At 35.0% G+C, this 13,341-nt stretch overlaps 1 protein-coding gene and 1 long non-coding RNA gene across 12 annotated transcripts in view; one reads left to right on the top strand and one right to left on the bottom strand.

Moving 5' to 3' along the window:
- rut (rutabaga) overlaps positions 1-13,341 on the bottom strand; it is a 115,930-nt gene that overhangs the window by 27,121 nt on the left and 75,468 nt on the right. For 9 of the 11 annotated variants that reach the window (XM_069041705.1, XM_069041698.1, XM_069041700.1 and 6 more), the window contains exons 6-8: positions 10,523-10,809; positions 6,546-6,690; positions 4,232-4,414 (exon numbers count right to left, since the gene is read on the bottom strand). In XM_069041705.1, the coding sequence (XP_068897806.1) occupies positions 4,232-4,414; positions 6,546-6,690; positions 10,523-10,809 (615 nt within the window). The remainder of the gene's footprint in view (positions 1-4,231; positions 4,415-6,545; positions 6,691-10,522; positions 10,810-13,341) is intronic. The other 2 variants (XM_069041699.1, XM_069041708.1) reach the window with 1 other exon arrangement.
- On the top strand, positions 3,560-6,547 carry LOC138126048 (uncharacterized). The gene is made up of 3 exons (XR_011157583.1): positions 3,560-3,773; positions 3,827-5,425; positions 5,584-6,547. It is a non-coding gene; the product is annotated as an uncharacterized lncRNA (long non-coding RNA).

The following is a 13,341-nucleotide window of genomic DNA, read 5'->3' as shown; positions in this document are numbered from 1 at the left end:
CAAAAACAATTCAACCATTTTTGTAAATGGAAATCAGAAAATAATGTGAAGAAAATTACGGAAGAGCTTATGCTGGCTGGCCTATTTTTTAGATTTGCTTTAAATGGTTGTATTATTTTATTTGTGAACTAACGTTTTTAGTCTGAGAAAGTAAGTGCATCATCTTTGTGGCCGAAATAGTTAAATTGTTAATTTGTATTTAGATGTAGTTTTGAATAAAACATTTCTTAAACCTGAATAATTGTTACATATTGCGATTGTTACTTTTGTGTTTCCAATAGCAACACTTTTTTTGCGTTTTCCTGGATTCAAACTGATGACGTAAAGTATTGAAATTTGACACAGGATGAAATAAATGACACCAACAATTTAATTTACATAGAAATGCCACGTTGACCGTGACTTAAAATTTATAATTTTAGCCTACTGTTTCACAATTATGTAATTGCAAACTAATTACCTATTCAAGCGGTTTCTTAAATTGATATTTTTTAGTTTTTGAAAATATGTATCAGAGTGACCTGTTCGAGATCACTAAACTCAGAATAAAAAACTCTTTCAAATTTGATAAGAAAAAAATCATAAGTGTACATTTAAAAATAAAAAGGTGTTTTAATTAGGTACTTACTAAACCATTTCAACTGACAGATCGAGCGTCATCATGCGATCTGTAAAAAAACTCTACAGCTCGGATTTTGTCTTCCACCCTGTACGTATAATTAACACGTTTTTTAGGTATTTGTTTTATTGCTTCGGCAAAGTAATTTGAAAGTTACAATTACTTAGACTTTTACATAAAGAACTAGACACACTCATTACCCTTTATGCCTCTACATGCATAAATACAGTCGCGGACAAAAAAATGTAAGACAAGTCTTATTAAGAAATTTAGCCAAAATTTAGTTCACAGTAAACCGGGGTTACTATAATAAATAAATAAATATTTTCATAGTAATCATAGAAAGGGCAAGCAAATTTACATTAGCGAAAAAACATTGTCCTACTTTTTTTGTCCGCGACTGTATATTAATTTTTTTTCAGATAGATTTACTTTTAAAAACATTCAGAACACGTTGTTCATCAAAAGTTTCGAATAATGGAAATATATATTTTTCTCGTTAGGGTTTTCGAAAAGAACTCAAGACAATTTGACTTTTTTAAAAGAAAAATGTTTCAATCATGTTCATTTTACGCCCCATTCCGTTTCCGCGCAATGACGTCAATTTCGACATATGCATTATTAAATTCTGATGTATGCGTACGACCTTTGGACCGATGTTTCTGGCATATTGATTTTTAAATGTAAAAACCGAGTGACAGCGAAATTCCAGTTTTACATTGAAATTTTCACAGAAAATTAATTCGTTAATAAGAAAATATTTATGCTATCAAAGCAATTTTAATATCAATAAATTGAAAAAATAAAGAAATAAAAACGTCATTGGCTTAAAATGCAGAGGGGTGGAAAATCAAAATTATTAGTAATGGTTTCCGTTATTCGAATTCAATCTTTTGGCGCGTCTGTTTTAAAAACTGCACGTTCCTGCACGAAATTGTGCTTAAAATTTGCTTCAAATCGATTTATCTTAGTTAAATTTAAATTAGAAGAAATGAACAACTCGTACCTCGAGCTATACAAAATGAGAGGTAGCGATTTTCTTCACACAATAATTACTTTTTTTGTTCGACACTGTCAGAATTTGAGAATGTTCTCCTGTGTGAACAGATTTTGATAAATGTCTGTCAAAAAGAAACGTCAAGCTGATTTTAAAGATTTTAAGCGATTTGGAGAGTTTAAGGGGCTCGTCGAACAAAAAAACGTTGTATTCAACTCATTCGTTCATAAAACGAGTTTTTTATGTTATTTTTTAGAATTTGCACCCTTGTTTTAATTTTTAAATAAAAAATAGTTATTTTTGTATTAAGTGTGCAAAATGATTGTTTTTTGTTGGCCCATGAGAATGAGTTTTTGGTCGAGACCGTCAGGTCGAGACTTCAAACTCATTCGAAATACAAACACTATTTTTTCTACAACCGCTTTTGAAACCTTTGCTAATAAAATTCATACTTACTACAAAATGATCAGACATTCAAGTTGCCCGCTTGCGCTGGTCACTTGGTTACGAATTTTTGTAAAATTTTCCTTGGGTGTTGAGAATTTTCTCCTAAGTGAACGGATTCTGATAAATGTCACCAATTGTCAAAAGGAAAGGTCAAGCTAATTTTAAAGATTCTAAGCCATTTGGAGCCTTTAAGGGGCTAGTCGAACAAAAAAACGTTGTATTCAACTCGTCAAATAAACTACAACGTGATCAAGAATGACTGAGTCTGTTGGTTACACTGAAAATTTGAATGATTTTGGTACCACTGTAATCTAAACGCATTTCCGGTTGTCAGCTTTGACAGAGTTGACAGGCGAATTTGACGTTTACCATCAAAGGGTCATTTTTGTATTAGCATAAGCATACCCGACATAACCTAATTTTTTTTTAATGTCGTGTCAAGTTAAAACATCCGGTCAGTGGCAATTAGGAAACAGAAAAACACCAATATTTTTCAATTGTTTCATTGCCAACAGACTCAGTCATTGTTGATCACGCTGTACTATTTTCACCGCAAAACAGTGAAAAAAAAAATTAAAACATTCAAGAAAACTTTTTGACAACTATTTTTGATCTATCAAAAAATGACATACTTTGCGACTTGATAATGATGCATAAATGTCGCGTTTTTTTGACGGTTGTAGAAAAATTAAATTTTCAAATTCTAAGGAATTTTGAATTACATAATTGGTAATTCAAGGTAACGGATGCAAACTACATCTGTAACAGATGTAAAAAGTAGAGTTTTTTCGTGTAAATGACAATAATACACTGAAATATTGATAAAAATTTTCTTGAGGATCTATTAAACTACGAGTGCTTTAATAGATAACCATAAACGACTCCAATTTGAATACAATAAATAATAGTAGACCTATTAGAGACGCAGATTCTAAAAATTACTATGTTATACATACCTGTTATAATGTAACTCCGAAAACAAAATTGAGAAAATTTGGTGATCTATTAAAATTTTCTCTAATTTTAAAAATACCGCTATTTAATTTAATTTTGTTACCACCTGTGTTATACAACATTTAGTGTTATGCTTGTCCGTCTAGCATATTTACGCATTTCTCAATAACAATTAAGCCGATGATATTTTCGTTACATGCGTAAAAATACTGAACGGTGAAAAATAGCAGCACTTTTTCTATAAACTACCATTAAGCTTGGTGCTAAGTGCAAAAAATATTAGAAAACACCAGACAAATTAATGCTGCTGCACAACAAAGCTGGGAAAAAATCTGATGGGTGTTTTAGATTGCGAGAACAGAACTGGGTGTGAGTATCCTCCCGGTCTAAATTAATGATTCGGACGACAAGGGATGGAAAAAATCCAATCAGCTTTCTTCGCAGCTTCCGGGAAACGAGCATGTGATGTGCTAATGCAAGATTGCAAGTGAACATTTAATGTATCTTAAGGCACGTCTGACTAGTCTGAGACATTGATTATATCTAACGCATTCCTCGCGATAGTCCTGTAAATCTTTCCACTATGGTCAGTTTAATGAAATCTGTTAATTACACTAAATCAGTGCAGTGTTTATCGCTGGATATTCGTAATGCAGTGTGTTTTAATTAATGCAAAACGTATCCGGTGCGAGAGAGTGCTAACTGTAACGGTTAGAGGAATATTTTGCATATGAAAGTGAAAACAACTGTGCAGAGGTGCTTTTAAAAAAATTAATCAGTGCGTTGCATTTATATCTACGTTATTCTAGTTACGGGTTATGGAGTCAGTTGAGTTTCTCCACGGACACTGCATCGACAAAAAAAATCCATATTGATGATGGCGTAACAGATGTCAAAGCCAAATCACAAAACCGACAGACCTAAATTGTTTACTTTAGCTACAGAATATGGCCTTTATTGATCACCTCGCCAATATCTTCTACGATTACAATATCAACGTTAACCAGACATGCATTACTTTTATTTTTAACTGAAAACCATCAATCAAACGCTTAATTATCATAATCATATTCATAACCGATACAAAAAACCCTGCGCGACTAATTAATTTGTAATCATTTCCCATTACACGGTAATTGAGCCTGTTAACGGACTAGTTTCTGCGATGTCCGTGGAGGGTCGCCACCAATCCTCGAATTAATAATCGAACTTACCTTCCTGGCGCTGGTCGACTTGAGATCGGGCTGGAGGGCCATGTTCGAAAAGGGTACTTCCATCGAATACTTGATGGAATGGAGTAGCTGGACGACCACATTGGACACGTTCTTGAAGCTGAGTTTGCGCCTCTGAGCCGCACCAAGGGCAGATCGGACCTGCAGCGTGTTGAACAAGAGTGGCTGGAAGAGATCCACCGGAAGGGCCGGGGAGGGCAGGTTAGTCACAAGGGTTAGACACAAGCCCGGTCTAACTACGGGGCTCAATGGGAAAACGCAAACCTACTTCGTCGGATGTCCGTTGACTAATCTCCAGGGCTGTTAACGCATAGGTACTTTTTGTATCTTAAAATCCGGCAAATGCATGAAGATCGCTTCAGATCGATATTTGCCTAAATCTACCAGCTTTTAAGTTGCGAACATTCTAAAATATGCTTCAAAACTGTATTTAGGATTATAATGTTGTTTCAAAAAATACTTGGTCCTCTGCTTTTAACAGCCCCATTTATTTTTATAAGCTAATTGAAAGGAAACTACAAAAAATTGGAGGGGGATTGGATTGAGGAAATTTTCAACTGCGCTTTTTAGTGTTCAAACGCATCACAAAACAGAATTAATTGAATTTTTCTTGGACATCCGACAATGAAAGCGTGTAATTAAAGTTTCATTAAATAATTGAATCCAAGGCTAGCATGAAAGGGGCGGCTTTGAGTTCCGCTTTTAGTCATATTTCGCAAAGACTGTGAAGAATAAAAAGGAAATTCCAGCTTACAAAAAATCTTCTGATTAATTATATTTAATATAATTATAAAAATGTATTTCATTAACTTGGATCAACAGAAATTACTTTGTCCTTAATAACAATTGAGGAAATTTTAATTAAACGCTCTTGCCAAAACTTTACACACAGAATTAGAAAAATATGTTATAAGTGTCCATAACACAAAAAACAAACCACACTTCGGAAAAATGTGCGACAATAACAGGAATGATAAACTCGTGTAGAAGCTCTAACAAAAAGTTGGGAGGTGGAGGAGTGCATCAACCGTGCCGAAGACAATAGACACATTCAAACAGTGGATTGTGAGGTGAACATAATGGTGGAGCAATGGAAACAAGAGATTATTCACGATACCTGACAAATACAACGCTCTATGTTTTCTTGGTTTTATTCTGTTTCATCTTCGGAAAGAGGTGAGCAAAGGTCAAAAGGTAAACGCACTTTCATTTATGTCAGGTACCGCAAATAATTAAAAAAACAGTAGAAATTATTCATTTCTAAATGATCATCGAGAAATAAAATACTGAAATGTAATACATACTTCCCTCACACTACAAATCTTCTTTTACAGAAATTACGAAAGAAAGAAAAAACTACTTTGGATTGTTGTCATTGTTCATGTTTGTCAAATTAAAAGCGCGTCTGCTCTGAAATGGTCTAATACGAGAAGCGAAAAGCGCTGTAGCTACATTTTTCACAGACAGAATGTTTCCATTCAAGAAGTATAGGTACTCTTCGCGCACATTTTATACATATTTAATAATTTCAAATTTGAAACAACAGTTATATGAAACAGATCCTATAATAGTTCTCGAATATAATATTTTTAGTCTCTTGAGTACGCCACTGGACACAAATGAAGTGCATGGGGAGTTCAAACAGCACGGGGGATCTGTTTCAGGTATGTTACCAATTTCCGGCCTTCCTCTGCTATGACTGACGTGAAAACTGCGGTTTTTGACTTAACTTCATAAACTGTTTTCTTCATTAATATCTCAGTTCTGATGTTGAAACCGCGAAGTGCAAATATAGATATGAGTAATGTATTTGTTACCCACGCGAAACTTTTTACGATCGTTTAAACAACAGCAATAATTGTGAGTAACTTTCGCAACCTTCACTGTTTACTTTAGTGTGTCTTTATTGTAATGAATAATTTGCATTTCGTAGCCGAAGTACAATGTTCCTCTTGAAACTGGTTGTTGAAATATTTTCCGCCTTTAACCTTTTCTTCGTTGATCGAAACGGGACACGCCCGACATTAACATCTTGTGTAAACGGATCTCCATTGTTGGTCGTGCGATGTTAATGAAGTAACGGACAAATTTTGAAAGAAACGCCGAAGGAATATTGTGTGCCGATTCAATGAACCGGACGTATCAATTATCGAAGAATCCAACTCATAAATGATGGCCAATTAGATACCATTCCAGAGCAGTTTGTAACGCCGTAGCGTCAATATAAACGATTCCGTTGTGGAAGAAGAACGAGAGTGTATTATCGTGATCTTCGTGATCGAGAAGTGACAAGTACCTTTCTCCTGCGAGCTGGTGGCACGATGAAATATGTGGTGACACAGTGGTCCCTCAAGTACTGATTGCGCGTTGATCCGTTACCTGGTTCCACTTCGTACTCGCCCCCTAGGTAATCCAATGTGGCTTGGGTGATATGTACACGGCTGCGAAAAAAAATTAAAGAAGTGTACAAAAGGACAATCTTTAATGTGAGGTAGTAACCAGTAAATTAGAGTGTTTATAATTCAATGCATCATATCTATATCTCGATGGTCGATGTAGAAAAGACAGAAAAAGCTACAATGAAAGTAAATGACTACACAAAATTAAGTGCAGTGACGGAATCAATGTAGCAGAAAATGGTCGCTGTTGTAGGAGAGCGAGTAAGAATGGATGATTGACAAAAAAATAGAATTAATGGAACGAAAGAAGAGTCATCAACAGAAATAAACACAAATACAGACAAGCGCATGGTATCGTTTATATTGCAGACTAATTCAACAGAATTTGATTTTAAAGATGTTCGAATTTGACAGATATTATTCTGTTATGGATCAAAGATGACAAACTTTCGATTGTGTGAAGAGGTAATATAATGGCAACAAATTCACAGAAACTCCAAGACTAGATCTATTCAAATCCCACAGCTCTTTGCAGCAAGACCCTTCAGTTATGGACTGGCACAAGAAATAACTACCAAAACAGATGTTTAGTTGCCTAAACAGAAAGAAATAAACATTTAGTGATAACGCTGTTAGCTGCAAGATATGCAAGAGTTAATCTACAAAATCAACGAGAACTGCAATAAATGGGAATTACATATTAACTTAACTTATAAAAAAAGACAGTAGGTAATAAACAAACAGGAGATGCATTTTCCACTCATTGTTAATTAAAATATCTGGAAACATTGTTGAAAAATAATTTCTTGAAAGATGTAGCAGTGGTCTCCAGGGTGCACCAAGAATTACTTAGATACGAAAAAGGTGACTCCGCTTTGTAGCCTTACTAGAGTTGATTACCGCAATTTATACCAGTATAAGATGAAGCGTGATGATAAATTATTTATTCATACGTGAAGTTAGTGCACTTTCAATCAATTTGCTTATCCGTTCGACTAATCTCCGAAGCGAACTGAAATTGCACCATACTACCATGACGATAAATTGCACTGAAGTTGCTTAATTATAATCACTTACATATAAACGCTCCGCAGCGCACATTTGGTGAAATATTTATTTGGGGATTAATGGCCGACATACTTAATAAACTTGTTTGAAAACATGAACGATAAGAGAAGGAATGTTTAGTTTCATTGGAACAGAATCGTCTGAAAATGTAGTCATTCCTGAAACTGGGTTTACTTAAAAAAAACAAAATGTTATCGATTTATTTTTGTCGTGCTTTAACAGAAAATATCTGTTAAATGCCACTGCAAATAGCGAACTTATTTCTAAAAGTTAATTATTTTATTTTAGACGTGAAGAAAGTTAACAATGAACGAGGGATGAAAAGAAAATTTAGTTTCATCATAACGTTTTCATTTTCATGAAAATCGAAAGTGGCAGCACCCACCAGAAATTTAAGCTAACTACGTACACATGCCTCCATTGTTAATTTATGAAAGACCTACCCACATCCATATTACCCTACCCTTACTTCATTAAATTAAAATATCTTCTGAATCCCCTAAGCCACTTCGTCCTGTCGTCTAGATAATAAATGTTGAACAATTTAAATCTCGACTAAAAGTGGTGTTTTGGGAACAGTTTCCTGCCACATGTATCACTGGTAGCCTACCCGAAGATTTCAGAACGAAATCTACTACTCGACTGTGGTCAATGATAAATCGTGTCCTAATAATAAAACCAAAAAAGAACGAAATTAAGTTCACAGGATCCAGAAGCATTAAACTGGGGACACTTGCTGCTATAAGGATCAGCACAGTGAAAAAGATCATCTCGGTATATTTTGCTCAAATAATACATATATTAGTAAAAAGAATAAGGAAAAAAAAATCAATCAAGCATAAAAATTTAGCCTGGAGCTCGATTAACTAAATTTTTTATTATTCGATCAGACAGCGAAATTTTAAAAGCTCCTCTGGCTAAATGTGATGTAGAAACGCAAATGATGATTTGAATACGGTATAAAAATTCGATTAAAATCCGCCGGTTTACTGGCAGACCTGTTTCATCGAAATTAGAGGAGTTGTCATTAGTAATTATTTCTTCGCTTTGTGAATGAAAAATATTACATATTTCCCTCGACAGTCGCTTTGAAAATTGGTTTACTTTACAATTTCGCGATTTCTACGAAAGACGCGCTTAATCATGAAAAATGTCTCTTTTGATGATTGTTCTAATTACCAGTTCGTCGAATTGATGTTTGTGACTGTCTGTTTGGCCATTACCCAAATTGCTGCTGAATATTTCGAAGTAATAAAAATTCGAGTTGTTCCTTTGATCTGATTAAAATGGGATAGTAGAAACACCAATAAAAAGTAACTTTTCGGATGCAGATTGGATTCATTTCATTGCTAGTGCAAATTAACATCTAAGTTGCATGGCTTTTAATCGCCCTTTCACTACGGATATGGAAAAAGCAATCAAAATTAACAAGAACATAAAATGAATATCAATTCAAGTCGTTATGGTAATCTTCTCGCTTGTCTCATTGCACTATTTTAAATTTAAATGAGGCTACCATAATTTCTACGCCGATTAAACTTTGCTTTAATCTCGACTTAACTTTGTTTTCGTTTATAATAAAACTGAAAGAACGGATTGTAACGTATGTAACAAAACTTTTGAGCACATTTTTGTTATGAAAATCCGTTCACATAGGAGAAAATTCTCAAATTCTGACAGTATCGAAAAAAAAACAAAAATCTGACGTTTTAAATTAATTTTTTTCACAGGTGGCTAAAATTATGCCACATAAAAAATGTCACCAACCACCGCAAAATTCCCTACATTTACATTTTTAATTTTTTTATTTATAAAATGGTATAAAGCCGCAAAATAGAAAAAATAATATAAAAGATTCGTTGCAGAAGGTCCTGCAAGCACTCATTTGTTCCTCAACTCGCTACGCGGCTCGTTTCGGAATTTCAAATTCGTGCTTGAATAGATGCCTTCTGCAACTTATATTTTAATATACTATTAGACCACTCGTCAATATTCCGTATGCGAGAAATGTTTTTCGCATGGTATTCGAGAATAGAAAATATTTGTACTGTGCGACAACAACCGTTCGAGATATGTCGTGTGCGACATAAACTAATCGAAATTGAAGAATAGACCCCCTGGTGTTCTAGATGGCAATGGCAGAACGCCATTAAATTCCTTATAGGTGATGCTGCATCTCCCGCAAGCAGGCTCAGCAATCTGTATTAAATGTAAAAAATCTGCAAATTAGGCTTCAAATAGAAGCACATGTATCGGTAAAACAGTATGCGAAAACCAAAGAAAAGTAAAGCAACTTTATCACAGATGGGTGACCCATAAGATGTTGCGCATAGTGTGTGTCATGGTGATTAATGAAGTCAGGTGTAGAGTCGGTGAGTGCCTTTTGCTTTGATCAAATCGATAAAGATGTATACTCAAAAATGTTGTATTCACTTAATCTAATCGATCGAGTCGAGACTGTTATTATGACAATCACCTTAAATAAATTTCGGCTATTACTGTTGAAGGAAGTATACCGTACCCATTTCATGACCAAGATTAGCTCCGACATCGCCTGAATTGCCGTTACGGCGTAATTAAACAAAGTACAATGGCTACATTTAATGCTGGAGGGTCGTTTCGTTGAAAATGTGGAAAAATTCGAAAAATGTAGATGACAACAATGCTTCCAGTATCGGATATCATTTTTCCCGGTATTATGTTTACACAAACATAAAAGCACGCGATCGATGTTGAAATTTCGCTCGACATGTTGATTGATTTGCCACGAGTGGGAAGTCTGCTAACTACGCTAAGAATTTCTTACCCTGGTTCACCTCCGGCCTCCATGTTGTTGGCCAGAGTGACATCGTTGGACCACACGTCGTACTGCCACTTTCTCAGTCCGAGTACTCCACAAAGCACACGACCGGAATGTATTCCGACTCGCATGTTCAGTTGAACATCTGTGGCCTCAACGACGCTGGCGATGGCGTCGATCATGTCCAAACCCATTTCAACAGTACAATGAGCGTGATCCGAACGAGGTTCTGGCAAACCGGACACGCAGTAATAGCAGTCTCCGAGGATTTTGATGCGCAAACAGTGGTTGTCCTGAAAAAGAGACGGAACTGAAATTCGGCTCTGATCTCGAAAAATACCGCAATAGATCAGGGGAACTGCCATTAAAGCGGATCGGAAGAGGCACTTTATATAAATTTCCTTGCGCTTTTTCCCGTCAGATATGGCGGAATATAAAAGTGGTACATCTCGCAGATTTCCATAAATAAAGCACAGATAAAAGTTGCGTGAAATGATTGAGTCGTGTGTGAAAAGCGGTTTGTAGGATTGGCGCCGTCACAGCCGGAATTGGACAACTGTATTATTTCGGTTCAGATGACTCGCAACGGGGACGCCCGCCGTCAATGGAAGATGACTCAATGAATCTACTCACGGTAAATTAAATTTTGGCTTAAAATAAGATACAACTCGAACAAACGCGGTTCTAAAGCCTCTCTCCTCATATTTAATATTCTTTTATAAATAAAATTCAAGGAGACAATAGAACTAAAAGTGTTATTATATTATAATTATTGTGAGATTACAGACAGAACAACGATACCACCACCAAAGAACTCACGTTTTTGTGGTGTTGCTTTCAGTAACAACATGCTGCGATCAAGTTGTCCATATAAATTGCATCAATCTTTTACTTTCTTTACTCTTTCAAAGAGCTGCTTAATGTTGACCTTAATTAATTCATCAATAATTATTCCACGTTTTCTCTGAAGGTCAACTTAAAACACCTATTATTTCTTCGCCGAATTATTTTTAAAAAGTTTAGATGAATGCGTTAAACCATTATTTGGTGAAACTACTGTCGGTGACACTATCAAGATATGCTACAGAATATAATTTAGTATGTAGCATAATTTGCATACAGTGAATATGTAACAACCCCCCCCTCCTTAATTTTTGAACCAAGCAAGATAGAGACATCGAACAACAAACAGAATCAACTAGTATCAAGTTTTTGATTATATTTCAATTCCATCAATTCGTTAAGGAATTGCGATCGTTGGAATGTGATGTCATAGGTTCGCTACATTAATTGTTTCACATGTGTATTTAAAGTAATTTTCAAAGAAATTGCCATTCAGCAACATTGAGATGAGCGTTATTTCACAACAAGATGGAGCTCTCTCTCTCTCGCACTATGTTAGGTATCAGATTACCTGGACCAAACATATTCGAATAGGTGGATTAGTAAACGTGGTTCAATCAGTTGACCAGCTCTGTGTGTATTTAGAATCACAGGTTAACACTCACCCGTAAGTACTTAACTGACTTACTATTTACTTAACTGAAAGCCTAAATAGGATAGAAAAGGGTTTAATTATTCGAGTTAACAAATAACAAAAAAAGATAACGATATTTTTTTACATTTTCAAAATAAGGGAATAAATGTTCTCAATAAAATCAAATTAAATATTTAAAATGGCCTCCTATTATTATTATTTAAACATTGATACGCCCCATTTTCAAACTCACTTTGGACATTTTCTTGTGTTAAAAAACACAAAATAGTTTTATTTTTTTTTTTTACTTTAAACTAAAATATCTCAAAAACTTCGCTTTGTAACTTACCACTTTTTACATAAACGTACTAAAAGTACTAAAACACATGCCCATTTTATAATACATATGTACTTGATTTAAAATGTAGGGTGTTATTTTAAATTCTAAAGTAGGGGTAGCTGGGACCGGGTAGGGGACGAATTTTTTAACGTGACAACTATATTATACATTACGTCGTCCTATGTACTGACGAACATTCTACAATTTCTAATGTTAAAGATATCAGAAACAAACCTATCCGAACTTTTTGCGCGGACTCAGTTTTTGACAGAAACAAAATTTTGTAAATGAGTTAAAATTAGGTTGATTTTATATTTTTCATTTTTTTTACACTGCATTGATTGGGTGATGAAATCAGGAGCATTGCCAGATTATTGTGCAAAATGGTTTGCTAATGTTAGGTTTGCCTACTATTTTGGACTACACCTTGTACTATTTACCGAGAAATTTTAAACAAATATGAAAGAATTTTCATTTCCAATTTCAATATTACGAGGGCAGTCAGAAATGCCTATGTTCTATGCCTAACATAGAACCAAGTATTTTTTCCATCAAATTTATTTTTCAGCACAGTCCATGCATTTTTTCTTGCGATGATCTAGCCTCTTTAAACCTTCCAAGTAGTAGTTGGCATCTTTCTCTGCAAAATAGGCAGGCGCCTACGGGTGCGATAAGTTCCTCGTTCGATGAAAATTTCTGTCCTCTGAGTCAAACTTCGAGCATGGGAAATAGGACAAAGTCGTTGAGGGCCATATCTGGTGAATATGGTGGGTGGTCAATCAATTTGAACTGCACTTAATTCGTGAATTTTGGCCATAGCGACTGCCGAATTGTGAACAGGGGCGTTGTCTTGGTGGAACAAAACTTTTTTCTTCTTCAAATGGGGTATTTTTGTTGCAAGTAATGATGTAGTAAACCCCCGTTATTGATTTACCTTTTTCAAGATAGTCGATGAGCAAAATTTCATGACTATCCCAAAAACAGCCGTCATCACCTTCCCAATCGATG

Source organism: Tenebrio molitor, chromosome 3, assembly GCF_963966145.1.
Source record: "Tenebrio molitor chromosome 3, icTenMoli1.1, whole genome shotgun sequence".
NCBI lineage: Eukaryota > Metazoa > Arthropoda > Insecta > Coleoptera > Tenebrionidae > Tenebrio > Tenebrio molitor.
Note: the sequence above shows the minus strand (reverse complement) of the source record. Positions and strands in the feature narration are given on the sequence as shown.